Source organism: Elephantulus edwardii, unplaced genomic scaffold, assembly GCF_000299155.1.
Source record: "Elephantulus edwardii isolate Elephantulus edwardi_28Jun2011 unplaced genomic scaffold, EleEdw1.0 scaffold00041, whole genome shotgun sequence".
NCBI lineage: Eukaryota > Metazoa > Chordata > Mammalia > Macroscelidea > Macroscelididae > Elephantulus > Elephantulus edwardii.
Window position 1 is genome coordinate 3,066,408 of NW_006399791.1, and position 23,777 is coordinate 3,090,184.

The window sequence follows — 23,777 nt, forward strand, 5'->3', positions numbered from 1 at the left end:
TAAAGGAGAACAGACCTAGTCTTGTGGACTATGTTCAGTTTTGGGGTTTGTTTGGTTTTTTTTTCTTCTCCATATTCATAGAGCATAAGAAGCCATTAAAAGCTTATGTTTCCTTTTGGAGGGGATGTAGAGAAACCTGATTAGATTTACATGTGAAAGGATTTGGTTGTTACATGGAGAAAAGGTTGGAAAATAGACTGGAGTGGATACAGGTAAATGAGTTTAGGAAGCTATTCAAGTGGTTTGAATGAACTGTTAATAAACTTGGAATATGATATTGCTGACAGATGGAAAAATGCTTAGAGTTGAGAGTTATTTAGAAGGCATGCATGGAGTTGATACTGGAAAGAGTGCTATGAAGCATGAATTGTAGATTTCTGACTTGTGCAACCCAAAGCCTTGGCAATGCCATTCACTAAGACAGGAAACAAAAATACTTATTGGGAGGAAATTGTTTCATTTGGGACATGCTCAATTTTGTCTATGTCAAAAGCATGTAAAGCCAATTGAAATTATTATGGGTTGGGTCAGGCACACCTTAGGCCTCAGAATGATATCCTTGCTCTTTAGGGCTTAACAGGCTCTTGCCAGTAGATTTACCCAATGTAATACATCATTTGACTTCTTGCCTGCTGCTTCTCTGAGTATTGATGGCAGATCCAAGTAAAATTAAATCCTCCACAGCTTCAATTCCTAAAAAACAACTTATAAAAGATTTTATTTTTTTTCAAGTAATGTATCAATGATCTCTATTTTAATATCTTAGATATTCAAGTTTTTTTTTTAAATCTTGAATACTTTAATACTGCATTGAAATAATTAGAAATAGAAGAACCTGTGAGACTATGTTTCAAATTTCTGTTATTTCAGGTCTGATTATCGCCCTTATGAAATAGTCAAACAGCCTCGCCATGTGCCAGAAGAATATAAGCCAAAGCAAGGGGAGATTGATCTTGATACAACCTACAAGCGGGATTTTAATTCTTATAAAGTGCAGCCCGTGGCAATAGTTAGACCTTTGGAAAGACAACAAGTTAAAAAAGGAAAATTGGACACTGTTCCAACCTACAAAGGTAACATGTCATTTCAAAAATGAAGGAGCCCAAGGTCAAAACTCCTGATTCTGATGACTATTATCAGTTCATGACTTTGATGTGTTAACTAACATGGATCCCATGACTTGGGGAAAGAAGTGTTCTCTTTGACCCAAAAAAATGGCTTGTTTGAGGGTTAGAAGATTCTTATCTAAATTTGACCACTTACTAGTTTCAGCTAACTAAAAACATGTTGTTGTTGTTGTTATGTGCCGTCGAGTCGTTTGCGACTCATAGCGACCCTATGTACAACAGCCCTAAACCGTGCTCTATCCTGTGCCAATCACATTGCCTCTGACATACCCATCCTGATTACCCCAGTCACTCAATCAATCCACCTCATAGAGGGTCTTCCCCTCCTGCGCTGTCCCTCTACTCTACCCAGCATGATGTCCCTCTCCAAAGACCTGTCTCTCCTTGCAACATGTCCAAAGTATGTCAGACGAAGCCCCAGAATCTTTGCCTCCAAGGAGTAGCCTGGTTTAACCATCTCTAGGATGAATCTGTTTGTTTTCTTGGCAGTCCATGGTACATTCAATACTCTTCTCCAGCACCACAGCTCAAAGGCGTCAATTCTCCTTCTGTCCTCCCTAGTCATTGTCCGGCTCTCTGATGCATAACAAGTGATTGCAAAGACCATGGCCTGTATCAGGCGCACCTTCGTCTCTAGAGAGACACTGTTGCTCTTGAATACTTTAGAGAGGTCCCTAACAGCAGACTTTCCCATCGCAATACTTTTTTTTTTAATTTCCTGGCTGCTGGTGCCAAGAGTGTTGACTGTGGAGCCGAGCAAACTGAAGCTGTGAACAATCTCAATCTCTTCGCCATCCATCCTGATGCTACCGATTGGTCCAGTGGTGAGAATCTTTGTCTTCTTGACATTGAGCCTCGCTCTATACTGAAGGCTGCAGTCCTTGACCCTCTGCAGTAAGTGCATGAGGTCCTCCTCAGTTTCAGCAAGCAAGGTTGTGTCATCTGCATAACACAGATTGTTGATAGATCTTCCACCAATCCTAATGCCACGTGTCTCCTCATAGAGTGCACCCTCTCGGATAATCTGCTCTGCATACAGGTTGAAAAAGGTATGGAGATAGGACACATCCCTGGCGAACTCCCTTCCCAATTTTGAACCAGGCAGTGTTGCCCTGCTCTGTTCTGACGACTGCCTCTTGGTCCAAGTATAGGTTTCACATTAGCACGATTAAATGTTCTGGGATTCCCATTCTTCTCAGAGTCAGCCACAGTTTGTTATGAGCCACACAGTCAAATGCCTTTTCATAGTCAATGAAACACAGATAGACATTCTTCTGGTATTCTCTGCTTTCAGCTAAGATCCATCTAAGATCGGCTACAATATCCCTAGTACCACGACCCCTTCTAAACCCAGCCTGGACTTCTGGCAGTTCTCTGCTGATGTACTTACTGTTCCAGTAGTTTTTGGATAATCTTCAGTAGAATCTTGCTTGCATGTGAAATCAATGCTATTGTTCTGTAGTTTCCACACTCAGTTGGGTCACCCTTCTTTGGAAGGGGAACAAATATAGATCTCATCCAGTCAGTTGGCCAAGTGGTTGTTCTCCAGATTTCTTGGCACAGCTTGGTGAACACATCCAGGGCAGCATCTGTTAGCTGAAATATGTCTGTTGGCATACCATCTATTCCTGGGGCCTTATTTTTTGCTATTTCCTTCAAAGCAGCTTGAACTTCTGCCTTCATCACCATAGGCTCTTGCTCAAATGTTATTTCATTAAATTCTTCTGTATCTGCCAATTCCTTTCTATACAATGAAGTATATTCCTTCCATCTTCTTTTGATACCTCCTGGATCATTTAATATTCTGCCTAAAGCATCCTTGATTATAGCAACTCGAGGTGTGAATTTGTTCTTCAGTTCCTTGAGCTTAAGAAATGCTGAACGGGGGAGCTCTGGTGGCCTAGTGGCAAGAAGCTGCAACTACAATCCCAGAGGTGCACGGTTCGAATCCACCAGGTGCTCTGCCGGGGAAGGAGGGGCAATCTCCTCCTGTACCAGTCAGATCTGATTTGACAGTACATGCACACAAAAATAATAAAATTTTTAAAAAAATTTAAAAAAACTGCTGAACGAGTTCAGCCCTTTTGACTTTCCGACTCTAGCTCCTCGCACATTTCAACTAAAAACATAGGAAAACAAAGAATTCCATTGAGCAAGGATTACATCATGCTTGTCATAAATATAAGGATTGTTGAGACAATCCTCCCTCATCCCAAAATGAGTTTGAACTCTACTGAGTGTACTTAGGTCTCTGAGAAGGGCAAATAAGGTCCTTCCTCCTATCAAATTCAGAACCAAATGATCAACCAAAGAATTGGCACATAGAGAAACAAAATACCACCTCTATGTTGATTAAGCTAAGGAGGAGGATAAAGCTTATGCCTCCAAATTTGAGGTTACAGAACAATAGAAATTCTAAGGGCCAAGGCTGTAGTTCCTTATTCCTTGTCATGAAGAGGTTTGTGACTGAGAGAAATTAATGAATATCAGGCTCTCACTCTTCACAGAAAGTTAGAGGACAGAGGAAAAGGATAAAAGAATATGATAAAGAAAACACTTGTCTTTGAATGTTGTTAAGTGCCATTGAGTCGTAGATGACTCATAGTGATCCTATGTACAAAAGACCTGAACTCTTGTATAACTTTCATCGTTTCTCCACGTTCATAGAGTTTCTGGAGGCAAGCTATTTCGGAAGTGGATGCCATTCCTGCTTCCAAGCTTTGAATGAGTGTATGAAAAGTTAATGTGATCTATAAACCAAAAAGCAAATATAATATGATAATCAGGGCAACATGTAGATTCTGTTGATGTCATTTTATGAAATGGGAATGTCCCTAGACAGAAGTGTCTTTCTCCCTATAAACCTAAACTTTGGAATTTATTAGTATCCCGATATAAATTCTGAAAATACGTGCATGTTTTGTTTGAGTAGTTGAAAAAAAAAACCACAAAAACCAACAACCCATACTTTAGAGACTGCTCTATTCTGCTCTAGGCACTGTAGGGAACAGAGATCTGTATCGCGACATTGTACAAAACTAACATGAAAAATGAAAGGTCAGTACAATGAGTGTCCTAATTCACTAGAAAATTAGTGCGGCAAATTTATACAAGGCAAGAAGTCATTACAAGCTAGCCTGAAAAGGTAAACATAGAGATTAATGAGTATCAAACATGGAAGAAAATATAATGAAACAAAGTGAACAAAAGTATTAAATCAGAAAAAGAAAAAGCTTATTCACAGGACATCCTGGATCTAGAGCTATGGCAGCCACAAGCACAGGAATGTCCCTTACAGACTCTAAAACCAGTTACAGATTTTTCTACAGCTATCCACTGCTACTTAAGATTGAGAGTGCGGCTGGAGCCTGAGGAATGCTTCCCTTAGTGATGTGGCCTGGGATGGGAGAATGGCCACTGTTGCAGGAAAGATAAGAAGCCTTGGGTACATATAAATTATGGAACAAAAGTACCAGTTGAGTGCAGAAGTGTAGTGTCCTGTTAGAGCCAAAGGAAAAGAAAAATCAATAACGTTAAGTTGTTGTTGCTGTTGTTGTTAAGTGCTGTTGAGTCACAGGTGACTCATAGTGACCCTGTGAAGGAGAGTCCTCGACGCTAACGTTAAGTAGAAACATTAAAATCTATTTGGTTCAATCATTAGAGATTTTCTACACCAGAGTGTGAGGAACACTGAGATTCCATCCAAGGCACAGGAACACAGGGCTTCCATAAGATGGAAACTGATCCAAGACAGCAGAGAAAATACCTCCCTGTCCATTACCTACACACAGCTACCCTAGTCTTTCAAGGACCAAACAGGAAGCAACAGAGTCTACTATTGGGAGTGGGGCAAAATTGCAATCAGAAACATTACTTGATGTACAAGTGAAAGAGATAGCCTGAAGTTGAGAATGGAGCAGATATTGAGAATACCCTTCCAGTAAACCCTGTCTCACCCTAAGCATAAAATAATAATACCAAAAGAATGTGAAGCTGGTGATACATTGAAGGTAAATAAGCAAAAACAAATTAGCTTAATTACTTGTAAGACTGATTCAACTCTGCTTGCTGAAGGCTTGGTAGAAGAAGGTGTACATACTTTTCTGGGTAAGAATATTATTTATTTACTATTCTACAAAAAATGTCCATCTGCCAATCACAAATTAAAACTTATAAAAAATGGAGGTAACAGAGACAATAACAGTCAAGAGACCAAATAAAAACCAGATTCAGAGATGACTTCTTGTTTTTGCAGTTATTATATGCTATCAAGGTGAAATCAACCCATAGCTGGCCTATCAATTGGTTTTCAGAGACTGTAAACTGCACAGAAGGAGATTGCCATCTTTCTCCCAGTGTACAGCCAATAACCTTGAACCATGTACCTTTGGAGTAACAGTGCAACTCCTTACCATTTAGAACTCTAAAGATTTGGAAAAACCTGTTTTTATGATAACCTTTTTCTCTCTTGTTGGGCACTCTTGACTTCTCTTGAAATCTCTTTGGTTTCATTCCAAAACTCCTCTGGTCTCTGATCATCGGTGATTAATGCCTCAAACCCGATTCTTAAGATGATTTTTTCTTAAACTCATGTAGTATATGGTATGTAGAAAAGTTAGAAAGAAAACAACTACAGTATAAAGATGAGCATGAACTGGAAGTACATTGTTGTACAGTTATTAGACCTTGTTTGTGAGTTAGTATAATGGGACGCAATCCATATTATTTCATTTCTGTTATCACAATTACTCTTTAGTAGCAAACAACAAGTTCACTCAAGGTAGACTGAGGTTAATTGAAAATACATTTTGTAGACTTAGGGGTAGGAGTTGGCCAGCTGTGGAGTAAATCTGGCCAACTACAGTTGGAAAAAATGGAAACAAGATGCAAAGGCCAAAATAAGACTTTAAGTCTATCTCAAATGAATTTTTAAAAATCATCTTAAGGGGAGCTCTGGTGGCCTAGTGGCAAGAAGCTGCACTGCAATCCGAGAGGTGCAAGGTTCAAATCCACCAGATGCTCTGCCGCGAAAGGAGGGACAATCTCCTCCTGTATCAGTCAGATCCGATTTGACGGTACACACACACACACTAATAAAATAATAAAAAAAATTTAAAAATCATCTTAAAAGTAGTTTTGATGTATGGAGCACTAATGAATAAAAACCATACAAGTTGTAGGATGACATCAAAGACATCATCCATGAAGAAAGGAAAATGTCATTACAAAAACAAGGAAGAAATGAAAGACCAGAATATATACCAGAAGAGACTTTGAAACTTGCACTACAACATCAAGAAGCCAAAAACAAAGGGAAGAAATTATAAAGTAAGAAATATGAACAGAAGATATCAAAGGGCAGCTCAAGAAAACAAAGTATTGTAATGAAATGTGCAAAGAGAAGGACACACTCAGCATTTCTCAAGCTGAAAGGGCCGAAGAAGAAATTTAAGCCTCTAGTTGCAACACTGAAGGATTCTATTGGCAAAATATTGAAATATGCAGGAAGCATTAAAAGAGGATGGAATACACAGAGTCACTGAACCAAAAAGAGTTGGTTGTCACTGAACCATTTCAGGAAATAGCATAGGGTCAAGAACCAATGGTACTTAAGGAAGAATTCCATGTTGCAGTGAAAGCATAGACAAAAAATAAGGCCCAAGGAATTGATGGAATTCCAGTTGAGGTGTTTCAACAAAAAATATGCAATACTGCACATGCTCACTAGACTATACCAAAGTAATTTGAAAGACACTTTCTTGGCCAACTGACTGGAAGATATCTATATTTCTTCCCATCCCAAGAAAAGGTGATCGAATATAATGTGGAAACTATCAGGCAGTATCTTTAATTTCACATACAGGTAAAAATCTTACTGAAGATTATTTTTAAATGACTGGAAAAAATATGTTGACAGGAAACTCTCAAATTCAAACTGGATTCAGAAGTGGCTGTGGTACGAAGGATATAATTGCTGGTGTCATAGGATCTTTGCTGAGAGTTAATTATACCAGAAAGATATTTATTGTTGTTGTTAGGCGCTGTTGAGTATGTCTCATAGTGATCTTATGAACAAAAGATCTGAACCCTTTCTTATCCTGTGCCATTTTTACACTTCTTGACACACAAGAGTCCATTGCGGCAGTTACTGTGGCAGTACACCTGGTCTAGGGTCTTCATGTCCTTCACAAAAGAATAGTTTCTCCTAGCAACATATCTAAAGTGTTTGAGGAGAAGCCTCAGCATTCTTCCTCCAAAGAGCACTCCTGCTGCACCCTCTCCAACATATACCTGTTTGTTCTTTTGGCCATCCACAGAATGTTCAATGCTCTTCTCCAACACCAGAGCTCAAAGGCATCAATTCTTCTTCCGTCATGTTTATTCACTGTCCACTTCTCAGATGCATACCAAGTAATCGGAAAGATGTTTACTTGTGTTTCTTGAGGATGCAAAGACATTTGACTGTGTAGATCAGAACAAATAATGGAAAACACTGAGAAGAATGGGAATCCTAGAATGCATAATTGGGCTCATGCAGAACCTATTCATAGACTAAGGAAACAGTTGTTTAAATAGAACAAGGAACACTGCATTGTTTAAAAGGTGTGTTTCAGAGTTGTGTCCTATGCTGTTATACTAAAAGTGGGCTTTTTCCCCCATTATAGTTAGCTCTCTCCAGTCTCCAGCTACCTTAACTGCAGACCCATAGTCTTGCAAATCAGTATGGGCTTGCAAATCATCAACAGCTGTGGGGCTAGGACAAGAGAAAGAGTGCTTCCCACAAGACTCGAGTTGAACAAGACTTGTGGCTGCAAGTCTTGAGGGAGACCCTGGTGAGAGCAAGACCTTGGTGATGGTGGTGGAGTGACTGTGGCATTGCTGTGAAGAAACTGTGGTGATGTGTATCCTAAGGCTTCTTGTGTTTGTACTGGCCAGAGTTAAAGGTTTTTGCTGTTCTTGCCAGATGCATGAAGGAGAAACTGACTTATATTGAAACTTATATAGAAACCTAGACTTGTATTGGATGACATTCTTTGCCTCCCCTACTTTCCAACTTAATTCCCTAATAAACCCCATTCTCAGCACCACAACGAAGTTTATGAGTCAACAACAAGTAAACGAACCTCTTGCTGCTGGTGGAGCTCTAGAGGCACCAGGGGTCTGGGCTAAGGGTTCTTTAACTGCTTTGTGCTCCAGAGCGGTGAGGGGCTGTGCTATTCTCACTTTCTGGCCCTTTCAGAGATAAGCTCACTGCCCTGTGCCCCATGTCCCATTTTTTCCTCTTTAGACATATCCTTTTTCAATTCCTATGGAGCCTGTATGCTGAGAAAATAATTTGTGAAGCTGGACTCTATTGTAGCATTAGGATTGGAAGAAGATTCATAACACAGCATTGTTTGTGTTAGTGAAGAGAACTTATGGAAAATCAAAGACTATAGCCTTTGGATTACATCTCAACATCAAGAAAACAGAAATCCTCACAAGACCGATAGGTGACATCATGATAGATGGAGAAAAGGTTGAAATTGTCAACTTACATTCACAATCAACACCAACTATAATAGTATTCAAGAAACCAAAAGATATGTTGCAGTGGGAAAATCTACTGGTAAAGACCTCTTTAAAGTGCTCAAGAGCAAAGATATCAGATTAAAGACTTAAGATGTGCCTGATTCAAGTCACAGTATTTCCAGTTGCTTCTTATGCATCTCAGAGCAGGATAATTAATAAGGATGACAGAAGAAGAATCAATACCTTTGATTTGTAATGTTGGATGTGCTGAATAACCCATGAAAAGCAAAAAGAATAAAGAAATATACCTTGAAGGAAGGGCAACCAGTGCCGTCATTAGAGTCATCAATGGTGAAACTTTGTCTTGCATGTTTTGGTCATGTTGTCAGGAGTGACCAGTGTTTGGAAAAGACATGCAGGGAAAGGTGGAGATTGATAGAAATAGAGGAAACCCCCAACACGATGGATTATCACAGTGACTGCAACAATGGACTAGAACATATCAGAGATTTTAAGGATGGTGCTAGAGCACTTTGGAGATTTTGAGGTTGATAGAGGCTAGGTCAAGCGTCTGTGATTTGTTGTCTACTCAACAGTACATCACAACAACAACATGAGTTTGAGCTAACAACAACAGAAACAAATCAAGATTCTCCCCCCCCCCCCAAGAGAAGCTCATTGGGTAAAAATAAAGGAGAAACTACATTCAATTGTTTATAGTGCTCAAATATCTTAGACGTAACACTGTTCAGAAGACAGAAAACTTGCTCACTAGACTGTGGTGACTAGAAATCAAAACAGTGAACAGAGGAAACATCTCCTATCTAACAAAGTTTATACTAGAGCTGTCAAAAATGATAAGATCACATGTTCAAGGTAAAGTGGCATTGTATAGAGATTACACTTTAGTGTCATAGACACTAAAAATGGATGGTATTAATGATGTATAATATTTGAATAGACGTGAGCATTGCTTTTTATTGATAAATATTCCAGATATAGAAAGAAATATTTCAGGCTTGAGACTAGGCAGTTTGGGGAGCAGGGGGGAATACATTTTCTGCAATTTATTTCAGTTATATTTGTGCTAGTATATCACGTATCCTTGCTATCAAACCTCGTCTTTCAGTCTCCTGAAGCTCTCTATGGCAAGGTCCACAGAGAGTTGTGCTACTAGCCCTGAGGCCGTGCTTCTGTGGAAGTGTAAATCCAGCAGTGGCTCTGCAGCAGAAAAATAGGCAGTCTTCTCTCGTGCAGTTTTCAGCCTCAGAAACAGAATGCAGGGTCAGCTATAAGTTGGTTCTGACTCAATGCCAGTGAGTTTGAGTTGTGAACCTAGTTTAATGTGAAATAAATCTTGTCTTCTGTTTCATTCTTCTCATTGAATGTCTCCTTCCCTACCCCCCCCCCTTAGTCGTTTTGGCAGCAGGGGCTCTCCCTGCATGATTGTGTGCAACCATAGACCTAGAAAGATGTGATACATTAGATTGTGCAAGGCAGATTAAGTCATGGTGCCAAAAGAGAAAGAACATTTGTGGTAAAGCTTCCTGTATGAACTGGAAATGAAAATCTATTAGGTACAGAAGTTTGAGGAGAAGAGCTAGTCTTCCCATCTCTCCCATGAGCTACAAGATTTCTCTCACTTCCTTTTACACGTCTCCTCTGATTGCCACTCTATTAACCTGGCCTCTTCTGCTCCCTTCCAGATTCCCTTGACCAGTTTGCAAAAACTCCCCAACTCTGTTTGGTGGCATCCTTTTAGATTCTTCAACTTCACTCTGACTCTTTATTTTAAACTTAGGTTAATAAGAACATGCTGGAATTTGCTTATCTTTTATTGCTGTGTTGTTTCATAGGTCTTCATAACTTGGGATGGGTGCTCATTTTCATCCAATCAGCTTAAGATGGGAGTAATCATTTGGTACATAATTTAGTTGGCTTAGCATAAATGCTTTTTTTTAGAAGGAAATATCCACATAATAGTCATTTGAATTTTAACCTTTCTTGAGCATTGCACCAGGAGCCCTGTTGATACAGTGCATAACATGTCAGACTGCTAACTGAAAGGTCAGCGGTTTGAATCCACCAGCTACTCTATGGGAGGCTGTTCTCACACAAAGGATGACAGCCTCAAGCTTGCTATGAGCTTGGCTTGGCTTCATGGCAACAAGTTCGATTTTTTGTTTGATTAGTAGCATTGTATAGACTTTAGAACCTAATACTTTGTATCATAACAAACTTCTGTCTTACAAATTTTTCACACTTAGAAACATTTTCTTTTTGGAAATAGATATTATCATATTTTCTAACATACTACCTTTCTCATCTAGAATTAGGTTAACTAGAAACACTTCTATCCTCGGTCTGGTAAATTTCACATTGCAGGATTAAGGGACTTAAATTTCTCACTTCAGCTCTGATGTTCAGTTCTAAATTCTACATAAAATGGTCCTCTATCTGTTGGAATGGCTTCAAAGACCATTTCATGGGGGAGAAAGTTGGTCATGGATCTTTGTGGAATCCTGTGTTTTTGCTGAGAGAGTCCTGTCTAAGTATAACGGGGTAGACATTTTCTCTCTTTTGAGGAGTCCCTTCCAAAGTAAGGAAAAATCCTGATATTATTTTTGCCCACACATCAGACCTCTTCTTTTGACTCCAGACATCTTGGTTGTATGTCCATTTTTCAGCTTTATGTTAGTGGAAATTACAGCTAGTTCCTGCAAATGCCATTTGAAGGAGTACAATGATCTCCCAAACTCAGTCCCCATCCAAACCCAGTTCTTTTGACTCAAAAAACTATCAGCAATCACGCTCAGATGTGTTGTTCCCTTGTTATGGAATCAGATCTGGAAGTTGAAAGTGATGTATATTAAAGCTGGAAGTATATATAAAAACCACAGTTCTGCCACCTGCTGCCAGAAATGTCAATCTTGTAGACAGAGGTTGGAGTGAAAAAGCAGTTGTTTTACTAAATACCAGCATATAGTAGGAGATGGGGTGGGGGAGATAGGGGGTACTGAGCTCCAAATCTGTCTCTTTGCCTTGTGCCAGGTAAATTGGCCTGGTCTTTTCAAGGTTCCAGAGATAGCGGCACCATCCTGAAAGGAACACTTCTTGGCTTTAGTTTACAGAGCTTAAGGGGAGTAAATTTCAGCTATAGATTGCAAGGTAGATCAGCAACCACAACAAAAGACTTCAGTTTGATAAGGAAGTCTCTCAGTTACTCTGCTAGGCTAAGATAAAACCTTTTTAAAATGTTAAAGAATATTAGTTTTATATTAGTGTACTTTGGGCATGCTGCCCTGAGGGACCAGTCCTTAGAAAAGGACATCGTATTTGGAAGGGTAGAGGGTCAGTGCAGGAGAGGAAGGAGGAAGACCCTGGAAGAGATGGATTTACATGGTGACTGTGGTAACGGGAGAGACAGACTGGTCACGATAGGGCAGCGTTCAGAGCTGTTATTCATAGGGTTTGTATGATCCCACCAGACAGGAAATAACTGTATTATGAAAAGTAAGCATCCATTAATCAAGAGATTGTTGTGGTGTACTGTCAACTTGGAACTGGCCCATATTTGACCCTCCAGCGAGTTTCCAGAGGCAGTCAGTTAATTATATGGGAAGAGTTTGCCCATCCTTCCATGGAGTAGCTGGTAGATTTGAACCACATACCTTTGCATTGTCAGCACAATTGTTTACCACTAAGGTACCAGAGCTCCTCCAATCAAAAAATTAGTTTCCAACCATTCTGTTCATTAGCTGCAAAACAGCTCTTTTACGGAAGATATTTTAAAAAAACACGTTAATGTCGTACTATTTCAGGGTATTTAAGAATGAAACCAGTTTCCTATTACTATGTTGTAGGTTGCAGGAGGAAGGTGGAAATGAACATTTTAAAATAAGAACTCCAAGGATATTAGACAAACTTTCCATTTGATGCTATAATTTAGATCCTAAAGGAGATGGAAGGGTTTTTGGAAATGTGGGAAACTGAATTTTAGAAGGTAGTTCTTTTTGCCAATATTGAAAACCTTTTTTTTTAATACTAGCTTATTTACAAAATTCAAATACATTGTTTTTCACACCAGATCCTTCCCATTTTAACCTTTTTATTTTTAACTTTAAAGATGATTATCAAGCCTGGGATGTTCAGAAAATGGACCTTTGCAAACCAGAAGCAGCTTACCATCCCCCGAGTGTCAAATTTGGAAATTCAACTACATTCCAGGATGACTACATCCCTCAGGAGATAAAACCTACCCATAGCTTTAAGCCTTCTTTTGTTTTCAAAAGTTCAAAAATCCCTTTCAGTGGAGATACAAGCCACCGCATTGATTACATACCGCATCATCTAGAAATGAAGTTTGCAAGACCAAAAGAAGTGTACAAGCCAACTAGCCAACCTTTTGAGGACCTTACAACCCACCGCAGTGACTTCCAGGGTCTTCTTGGTGAGATGGCCAAAATCTGCAAACCTGCATACAATAAAGTGGCCCAAAGCGCTCAGTTTGAAGGAAGGACTGAGTTCCGAGATAGTTTTCAGCCCTGGGAAATTCCATCGCCTATAGTCAAGAAGGCTCCGGAGTACGTCCCACCTACAGGCGGTATGCAGTTAAGCAGCACCAGCCATCTGGACTACGTTCCCTACCAGGCCAACAGGGCTCTGCCCATAAGACCAGTTTCTCAGAGAAGAAATAAGAATTTTCCTTTCCAAGGAAAAAGCACCACGAAGGAAGATTTTCCAGCATGGGAAATCTGTCCTCAAGGAATTGTTAAGAGGCAACCGCAGATCGCCAACCCGTCTGGAAAATTTGATGGTTTGAGCACGTTCCGAGCTCACTATGTGCCACATGAGCTGATTCCCACAGAGAGCTGCAAGCCTTTGCCTGTGACTCTGAGGAGCTCTGTTCCATTCGACAACGTGACTATGTACTCCACAGAGTACACGCCAAAGAAACAGGAAATCTGCCCTGCTAGCTATCCTTCTCCTCCAGGTTATGTATTTGAAAATACAAACTCCCAAGGACATAAATTCTTCCGCAGAATCACCCCTGCAGTGAAGGCCTTCTAATCCTCAAATAACCAGCAAGCAAGAGGCTCATTTTCCAAGGGCATAGCCATTGTTAGAGTGGAAAAAAAATTTATGAGAAATGTCACAAATTAATCACTTTTCTTGATTTTTAAAGAGTTAGAATGGAGTCTTTATTATAAGGAATCAGAATCTTATTTTTCATTTTTACTCAGATTATTCTTCAATACGTATTTTTAAAAACTGAACATTTTTATATCTAATATACTATTAGATAGCTTGTCCCTAATCTATTATCAATTATACTTTTGTTTCGGATTATTATAGTGTAATTATGGTGTTATTCACACTGTAATTACAGTGTTATTCCCATATCCATTGTCATTTATCAAGTGTGTTAAGACTATCATTGAAAAATGATACATGAACTCCTCTCCCAAGACAATAGTATTCATTCTCCTCTGACTTCAGGGCATCTGTCTACACAGTGCACATACAGTGAAGTCTTCCTTTGTGATGATGCAGTCAGCTGCAGTGTTCCACGGCACTGAAGTTGGCAAGATCGTCATTGTGGTGTTGAAGGAAAACCTGGGAACCAGAAGATTTAAATTCAAGTTCTAATTACACTGTTCCTATTTGTGCCACCTTGGGCAAGTGGCTCATCTCTGGGAATCTTTGTCTTCATTTGTAAAAGGATATCTGCTCTGTTTGCCTTACAAAAGTTTGTGTTAAGCATCAAATCCTGTCTTTTAATTTTTATCTTCCTCCTGTTTTCAAATTAGAATTATTATCTGCTGAATGCTTGTTATGATCTATCTCAAGCATTGTTAAATAACTTTGTTTGCTTTGAGTTTGAGTAGTATGCATTTCTGAGAGAGGTCTTCTAAAGTTTCAAAGTCACCTATGAAGTTTTTATGGGAAAGAGGGAGCTTGGGTTGAGCGAATCACATGGTTTGAATGATTGAAGTTGCAAGTGATATATCTACTTGGACCCACAATAAACACTCTTGGTTGGTACCAGTTGTCAGGAAATCAAAGGTGAGATGCACTGAGAATATCTGCTGTCAGGGACCTCTCCAGAGTACTAAAAAGCAATGATGTCAGTTTATAACGTGCACCTGATCCAAGCCATAGTCTTCTCAGTTGCTTGCTATTCACCTGAAAGTTGAACAGTGAATAAGGATGACAGAAGAATTGGTGCTTCTGAGTTGTGTTGGAGAAGAGTATTGAATATTCCATGCACAGCCAAAAGAACAAATAAATCTGTCTTGGAGACAGTTAAACCAGGGTTCTCCTTAGAGAAGAACATACTTTGGCCATGTTGTTACAAGGGTCTAGTCTCTGAAGAAAGACATCATGTTGGGAAAGATGGAGGATCAACATAAGAGAAGACACCCAATAAGAAGAATTAACACAGTGGCTGTAACAATGGGCTCAATGGGTCAAGATGGTGAACATGGTACAGGATAGGGTAATGTTCAGATCCACTCTTTACAGGGTCACCATGAGTCTTGGTGGATTTCTGAGACTGTGAAGGGAGGAGACTGCACATTCTTCTCAAGCTGGTAGATTTGAGCTCCAGAAAGTCACCACCTTTACATCAGCAGCACAGCTCTCTATAGAATTTGCTACAAAGTTTGTCTAATTATTCTGTGAAATATATTCAAAATACCTAACAGCTGTGGAGAGATCTTCGGTTTAACTGTAGGTAGGTAGCACCTTACGGCAATGCCTACCATGGGTCTTTTCCAATGTGAAAACAAAGACTAAAAGGGGAACGATGAAATGATAGTATAAAAAGCATATTACACATAGAATACTGAACATTTCCTAATGAATCACACTTTTATTTGATGCTTTTTCATGGATAAATAATTGATTGCCTTATGAAAGTATTTTGTTAAGTACATTTTAATATCTTTTATAGTTTCAAATGGTTTCAAAATATTAAGCTAATTTGAAGATTTACAAATTTTAAATATAAAATACATTGAAAATTTTATATAAGCATGTATTAGTGAAAAATGTATGTAGAATTTTCTCTTTCTGTACAAAAGGATTAAAACAATAAAAGGAGTACATTTTCATTAAATGATCTTTGCACTCACTTCTCTCTGGAAAATAGAATATGATAATTATGTCTTTTAGGTTTGCTAGATATACATAATTAGTTTTAGCTTTTGAATAGAAAATAGTATCATGTACTTTAAAATAGAAATTATAGAACACTATTGTATTATTTTTTTCTTGTCCTGTTTTCCAATGCCAAATATCCAAATCCTTCTGTACTCTGATGAAGGTCACCAGCTCATTCTTTGAACAAAGATAACTTTCTAAGACATTTACTAGGGTTTCCTGAGGCAATGCTGTAGGTTGAAGATACAAAGATGAGTAAAGTGTTTCCTCTTGTTATGTACCGTTGAGTTGCTTGTGACTCCCTTATGTACAATAACTCTGAACTCTTCTCTATCCTGAGCCAATTGTCTCTGACACACCTACCCCCATTACTCCAGTTACTGTGTCAATCCATCTCATCGGGGTCTTCCTATTCTGTGTTGTCCCTCCACCTTTCCAAGCATGATGTCTTTCTTCAAGGACTAGTCCCTCCTGGCCACATGACCAAAGAACGTAAGATGGGGCTTCAAACTCTTTGCCTCCAAGGAGCAGCCTCGTTTCCTCCTTTCCAAGACAGATCTGTTTATTGTCTCTTCTAGCACAACTCAAAGGCATCAATTTTTCTTCTTTCATTCTTATTTGTTGTCCCTCTCTCTGATGCATAGTAAGTAATTTTGAAGACTATGGCTTGGATCGGATGCACCTTAGTCCCTAGACTGACATTGTCACTCTTCAGTACTCTGGAGAGTTTCCTGACAGGCGGCTTTCTGAATGCAATTCATCTTTTGATATCCTGGTTACTGGTACCAAGAGTAATTATTGTGGAACCAAGTGAGCTAAAGCTGTTAACAATCTCAATCATTTCTCCATCTATCATGATTCCGCCAATTGGGCCAGTGGTGAGAATCTTTGTTTTCTTGATGTTGAACTTCAGTCTATAATGAAGGCTGCAGTCCTTGACCTCCTGAAGCAAATACTTCAGGTCCTTCTCAGTTATAGCAAGCAAGGTTGTGTTATCTGCATAAAGCAGCTTGTTGATGAGTTTTCCTCCAATCTGATGTCAAGTTCCACCTCATAAAGTCCAGCTTCCAGAATGATCTGTTCCTCATATAGATTGAAAAGGTGTGGAGATAGGTTGCATCCCTAACATACACCTTTTCTGATTGTGAACCATGCAGTGTTCAATGTTTCCTTACTCTGTTATGAGGACTACTTCCTGGTCCGAGTATAGGTTTTGCATGAGCACAATCAAGTGTTCTGGGATTCTCTTTCTCCTCAAGGTTAGACAGAATTTGTTGTGGCCCACACAGTAAAATGCCTTTGCATAGTCAATGAAACACAGACATTTCTCTGATACTCTCTGCTTTCAGCCAAGATCCATCTGACATTGGCTATAATGTCCCAAGTGCCATAGCCTTTTCTAAACCCAGTCTGCACATCTGGCAACTCTCTATTGATGTGCTTTTCCAATCGTTTTGGATAATCTTCAGTAGGGTCTTGCATGTGTGTGATATTAGTGATATTTTTTGATAATTTCCACACTGTCAGGTACTTTTTTTTTTTTTTTTTGCATTGGGAATAAATTTGGATCTCCACCAGTCAGTTGGCCAAGGGGTTATCCTCTAAGTCATCATTTAATATATAACAGGTGAAAATAGATAGGACCACAAAGTGTATGTACATGGGACACTTTTCCTGGATCACAAGGAAAGCTACCTTAAAGAAAAGCCTGCTCAACTGAATTTAAAAAAAAATAGCCAAGTTTAAGAAAAGTAGGATGATGGAGATAGCATGAACTCAAGTAAGAGGGATCTGTATGTCTGTGCATGAGTTAAAGGGACCTCCAAAATAGAACTGAGGCAAGCTAACAAGGACTCATTCATCCTCTCCCTGGATTTCCTTTAAGTACTATGCAAGAATACACACACACACACTCACATTTTAACTGGAGCTTCGTAATACATTTTTAATACTCTCTGAGATTCTGGGAGGGATTCCCACCAGCAAACTTGGCTGAATCTGCTGAAAAAAGGGGGACGTGGAAATCCAAAGGACAGTAGGACACGTCCATCCCCTTCCCTCCTTGTGTCCCTGCATATGCACGTGCTGTTCGGAGAAATGGCATTGTTGCCTTAATTTCTCTTTGGCTTCTCACTGCTTGTGTGGACAAACATCAATTGGTTGTTGTGGGGTTTTGTTTGGTTGGTTTTTTACTTTGTACCTTGCAATTTTGTTAAATTCTTCTATTAGCTCTGGAAGTTTTCTGTAGACTCTGGGATTTTTTTTCTCTTCTTATTTACTCTGGACTATCTTAGCCATTAATAGAGATAATTTTATTTCTTCTCCAGTCTGGGTTGCTTTTATGTCCTTGTCTTGCTGCTCTAGATGGGACTTCAGGAAGAATATTGAATAGCAGTTAGAGTGCACATATGTCCTATACCCAGCTTCAGAGTGAAAGGGCTCAGCTTTTTGCCTCTAAGTATCATGTTGGCTGTTAGCTTTTCACATTGAAGGATTTCCCCTCTGTTGTAGTCTTGGAGTTTTAATCAAGAAAGGGTGTTGCATTTAATCATATGATTTCTTGAATCCATACACGAGCCTTTGCTTCATTCCTTTGTTCTACTGATGTGATGTCTGATCCCTGTCTCTCTGTGATTCTTTCCACTTGTAGTCATTCAGCAGCCTTTGAAGTTACCTATTTAACTCTTTTTCAAAAAAAGGAAAAGGAAACTTATCCGAGTCTGAAGTTATCTTACTCCTTATCTCCTGTGTGGTTCAATATTATAAATTACATAATTGATTTTTGTCTTCAACAAGTAACTTTGGAAATCCTGAGGCCTGTGGCCAGTGAAGCACTGTTAGAAAGAGAGAAGAAGAAACTGGTCCCGAGTAACGAACAGGCCTTTATTATGTGGTCTGTGAGGGATAGGATGCCAAATGAGAAGATCAGAATGGCATGCAGGCAGACAAAAGCAGTTTCCTTTTATAGGGGCTATTAAGAAGATTTGGAGGGGATGGTAGTTTGCTTAGGAATTTGGGGGCAGGGGTCCTGTCTGTATGTGATCAAGCCCAGGGCCTTATCAGGATATGGGCGGGTCTTAGCAAGACATTATCAGGCTTCCTCAAGGACTGTTCAGGCCTGGAAGTCCAGCTAGGGGGATCTGTAACATTCTTCCTCCAACTACAGCACACCTCCAAGAACATGAATTTTGCCTGATGGCTCCTTATGTTAGATGCCATTGGATTGGTTACGACCCATAGCGACCCTATGAGCAACATAGAAAGCTTGTTCAACGGTCCAACTCACCATCCCTTCCGGGCTCACGCCCATTATTGCAGCCCATGTGTCAGTCCATTTCATTTAGGGTATAAGTGCTCCTCTTAACGTTCTATGCAAATGATAGGAAGACACAGGAGGGAATGCCTCCACCAATTCACTGTTAAACAGGCTCCAACAGTTGACATCTGACGTCAGACCCTATACTCTTCCCCCCAAATGAGAAGACGTGACAACACCTTGTTCTCCCATTACATCCATCTCTATACCTGTTTCAGGTTACTTACAGGGGCCTTTTTTTATTTCTCCTGATAAAATTATTTTAAGTATGGTCCACAAAAAATATATAAAATGATTGTGTGATGGAGGAGTGTGAGGGACTCTCTAACCACAAAACCAGTACTTCAAAGGACAGTCTCAGGGCACCGAAGCCACCAGGGTAGATGCCACATTATTAATGCTGAAGGGAAGCCAAGGTCACAATGCCTGGGGCTAAAAATATAAAACAAATCAACCACCTACATTTATAAAGATATCACTGGGTAATCAATTTATTTCTGAATGACTTAAGAACTGTGAAAGAGAAACATTTAACTCTCATGTTATAGAAACAGTAGTAAAACTAAGTACACAGGAATGTCATTTGGATATCAAGACCAAAGTACAATAATGAAAACCAGTAACCTTTATCTTTAAATACAAAGGTGAAGCAATTTAAGGAGGCATTTTTTTAATAAGAAAAACAAAAATATATGTCCCATGTCTTTATTACATACTGTACAAAATAAAATATTGCACCTTTAAGTCATATAATAAATATATACAAAGTATTTTACAGGTGATCTTTCTCTTAATTTAAAAACCTTTTAACAATCAAGTGCGACTGATGATTGAAAGCTCCTGGGCTGGTGCAGCCTCTTCACGTTTCCTCGTCCATCCCCCGCCACCGAATCCCACATACAGTAGTGCTCGTGCCAGTGTCTGTGAGGCCGAAGCAACAAGAGAGACCTGGTGTTCAGAGGACGGTTGATAGACTCAGCTAGCATCTTCCACACACAGACCCAAAGCCACGATGCATTGCTACACTTATTGACCAGGGATTAGGTCTAACACAACCTGCTTCAGGCAATTCTGTTGCCAAATGGACTACATACAGACAGCATGTGTACAGGTGATTGGGACACTGGATAAAGAAATATGCCTACTTATTTGGGGCTACATGCCATGTCATTGCTGCTCAGTGCTGTTGATGATGACTCATTGTGACCCCATGAAAAACAGACTGGAACCTTGCCCTATGTGCCACGCTACACAAGAGGGTTCCCATAACCAAACGAACATGAACTTCAGAATTTATAACAGAATTCTAGCTTTAACTTAGTTCAGCAGCAATGTTTACTCCAAACTGAACCCCCTCTGATGCTATCAAGAGCACCAGCTTTGGCTCCAATCCAAAACAAACCCAATTGTGGCCTAACATAGCCCTAACCCTAAGGCTGAAAGTCAACCCTAGCCCTAGTCCTACTTAAACTATCATTCTTATCTGACTCAATCCTAGCCCCTTATCCTGAAACTAAAGCTAACCCTAATCTTGTTTCTCAAATTCTAAAGCTGACCTCTAGTTCAAATTTTAATGGCTAGCCTAATGCACTTCAGTTTTATTGGAAAATCATCGCTAATGAAAGGAGCTATTGTAAACAATATATTTAGATGATGTTATGATATTTTTTCTCCCTAAAACAATCCTTAGGAAGACTATCTGATGCATAAATTGGGTCTGCTAAGGCTTTGGCTTTTCTGTTTGCATACAAAGAGAATAGTGCTTAGAAAAAGTTCCGTTCACAGCTCTTAAAAGAAAGCTTGGAATATTACTCAAAAATCAGTAGAAACAGTTAACCTACCCTTTCCTTTGCTTCCCAGGACGCTTCATATGGTCACAGAAAGGTTTTCATTGTTGTGAGCTGTCCCGTCTACACTTTCTCCCATGGGTGCAAAAGTAGTTTCAAAATGACACCTTCCCTCCGCCCCCTAGTGAATCCTTGGATTCGTCTGTGTGCATCAGTCCAGAGAGCTCACCTCTTCCTCAGGGACTCAGCCATACCAGTTGCCATCACATGGATTCTGAACCATGGAGACCCATGTGTGTCAGAGTAGAACTCTGCCCCATAGGGTTTTCACTGGCTGTGGCCTTTGGGAAATGGATCACCAGGCCTTTCTTCTGTGGTGCTTCTGGGTAGACTTGAACCTCCAGCCTTTTGATTCACAGCTGAGCACTTAACTGCATCACTTAGTGCCAATATTTTAACAACTACTGGCCAGGGCTCCTAAAGTGTAAACACCTTCCAAATCTATGGAAACCTTAAAACTTGAGAGGGAGGGAAGTCCATGTTTCCCAGGTCTCCAGGATGGACTGCGGTATGCTGACGTGTGAACCCCAGGCAAGCAGCAGGATGTGGTGATGCTCTCCCGGGCTTGGGGCTCCTAGTGGGAGGGCTTGGGGCTCCTAGTGGGAGGATATGTTGAGGACCAAGTGCGATGGCATGCATGCCATGCTACTAGTGTTAGACCCGGAGCATGTTGCTTGAGAGAGCTGAACTCGAAAAACTGGCCTCAGGGAAAATGCCACTTGACAAAATTTTAACAGTGGTGTTTTGTTCATGAAACTGTTTGATCACGTGGAACCTAGAGTCTGTTAGGAGATACATGTTTCTGAACCCACTACTTCGGGAAAAGAGCTTTTAGGGTTTTATCTTCACAGCAGCATCAGGACCCCACCATGGGTTTACCCTTCTTGACATGACTGGCAACACCTCTGTTTGTACAGGTCTATCGAACACAAATGAAGATGCTTTACAAACATACAGTAGTGCGTGGTGTCTGCGCAGTCTCCTGAGAAAAAGAAGAAAAAAAAATCCATAATACACAGTGTATTAGAGCAACAAAGCCCCATATGACCTGCTGCTGATTCAATGCTGATTCCCAGGGCCCTCCTGTGTGTCAGACTAGAACTGTGGGTTTTCACTGGCTGTGATCTTTCAGAATAGATAGGCAGGTCATTCAGAGTCACCTCTGGGTGGATTCCAACTGTCAAACTTTAGGTCAGAAGCTTTACATTTAAAGATTCAATTAAGAAAAATCATTTGACTTTATAAAAAGCAATAGGTTGAGCTCACCACCAAGTGAGAAGACATGTGTTGGAATCCCATTGGCCTCACTTGTCAACTAGGTTGAGTTGCGATTCATTGTTCTTTGGATGAGTCACAGTCCAGCTGGGCGCGTTGCCCTTTCAATGCTTAGAGTTGTTGTTCTGTGCCCATCAGGTCAGAACCAACTATTAGCTGACCCTCCAGTAGATTTTCAGAGGTAGTAAATTGTATGAGAGGATACTGCCAATTTTTCTCCCAGGGAGCAGCTGGTGGATTTGAACCACATGCCTTTGGATTGGCAGTGCAACTCCTTACCATTAAACCACTAGAGCTCCCTCAATTCTTACAGTAGCTATGCTTCTTTAAGGGAATTGTGCTATGAACCAGCTAACTAGACATATATATGTATCTTGCTGAGCACCATCGAGTTGGAACTGACTCATAGCTGACCCTCTGGTGGGTTTTCAGAGGCAGCTAATCTCATGGGAGGAGATTGCCCATCTCTCATGGAGCAGCCAACAGATTAGAACCCCATGCATTGGAGATTACAGTGCAGGTTTTTACCACTCGGCCACCAGAGCTCAAATGCAACTTTCAGACATTTTCTTATCTACACATGCCCACTCATGGAACCTCTGTTTTAGAAGCTGAGACTCCCAGACAGAAGGGAAGTCTTAGTAGAGAAGGCTCTCAGTCCTCACTGGGAAGGCAGAAGCCAATGCTGGCTTTCTAGAACTCAACTCTTTTTGGTCTTAGGAACACTGAGTGGGTCTCCACCAAAGGGGCTTATAGTCAGACATCCCACACTATCATATCTATCCTAAGATTCCCCTCAGCTGTGCCATGGAGGAAGGAGGCATCATTGGGGTCTGGTTTGAACAGAGGGTTCGAGGAAGTGGTGATACCTGAGAGGGGTACGTACTATCACAGGAAGGCCCAAGACAGTGGCGCCAGGAAGCCGGCTTCTGCTGCCCACAGTGCCTCTCCACCACAGGCCTGCAGCTCCCCCTGTGCACACAGTCCACCTTCCGAGCCTGGAAGCCACTGCCGCAGGTCACTGTACAAGGTCTCCACGGGCCTATGCGCCAACACACATCACAGGCCCCTGAGGAACAGTTCCTCCGAAGGGCAGGTCTGGAATGAAACAAGGGAAGATGGGAGAGGCAAGGGGTCATCTCTTGCTGGGATCAAGCCTTTTCTCTTACAATATACTAAAAGGTTTAGCATGTAAGACTCTATACATCAGGAAACTGATAAACTATAAACTCGATAAATGTACAGAAATGATGTTCGTTATAGAATAGAGTTCAGGTCTTTTAGGGTCGCTATGAGTTGTATTTGACTTGATGACACTTAACCACTGCTAAATGAGACTGTTGTTTGTTGTTATGTGCTGTCGAGTTACTTGCGAATCATAGCGACCCTATGTACAACAGCCCTAAACTCCGCTCTGTCCTGTGCCAAACGCACCGTCTCTGACACTCCCATTCCAATTATCCCGGTTACTGAATCAATCCACCTCATAGAGGGCCTTCCTCTCCTGCGCTGTCCCTCCACCCTCCCAAGCATGAT

The 23,777-nt window shown here is 40.4% G+C and overlaps 2 protein-coding genes across 2 annotated transcripts in view; one reads left to right on the forward strand and one right to left on the reverse strand.

The window, feature by feature from the left end:
* The first annotated feature begins 467 nt into the window (after positions 1 to 467).
* On the forward strand, positions 468 to 13,709 carry LOC102864426 (protein FAM154B-like). The gene is made up of 3 exons (XM_006885198.1): positions 468 to 496; positions 871 to 1,073; positions 12,766 to 13,709. Exons 1-3 carry the CDS (start codon positions 468 to 470, stop codon positions 13,707 to 13,709), a joined length of 1,176 nt encoding a protein of 391 aa, XP_006885260.1.
* An 8,132-nt stretch (positions 13,710 to 21,841) lies between these two features.
* Positions 21,842 to 23,777, reverse strand: part of ADAMTSL3 (ADAMTS-like 3) — a 313,622-nt gene continuing 311,686 nt past the window's right edge. The window contains exons 24-25 of the mRNA XM_006885199.1: positions 23,128 to 23,339; positions 21,842 to 21,948 (exon numbers count right to left, since the gene is read on the reverse strand). Of these exons, the coding sequence (XP_006885261.1) occupies positions 21,842 to 21,948; positions 23,128 to 23,339 (319 nt within the window). The remainder of the gene's footprint in view (positions 21,949 to 23,127; positions 23,340 to 23,777) is intronic.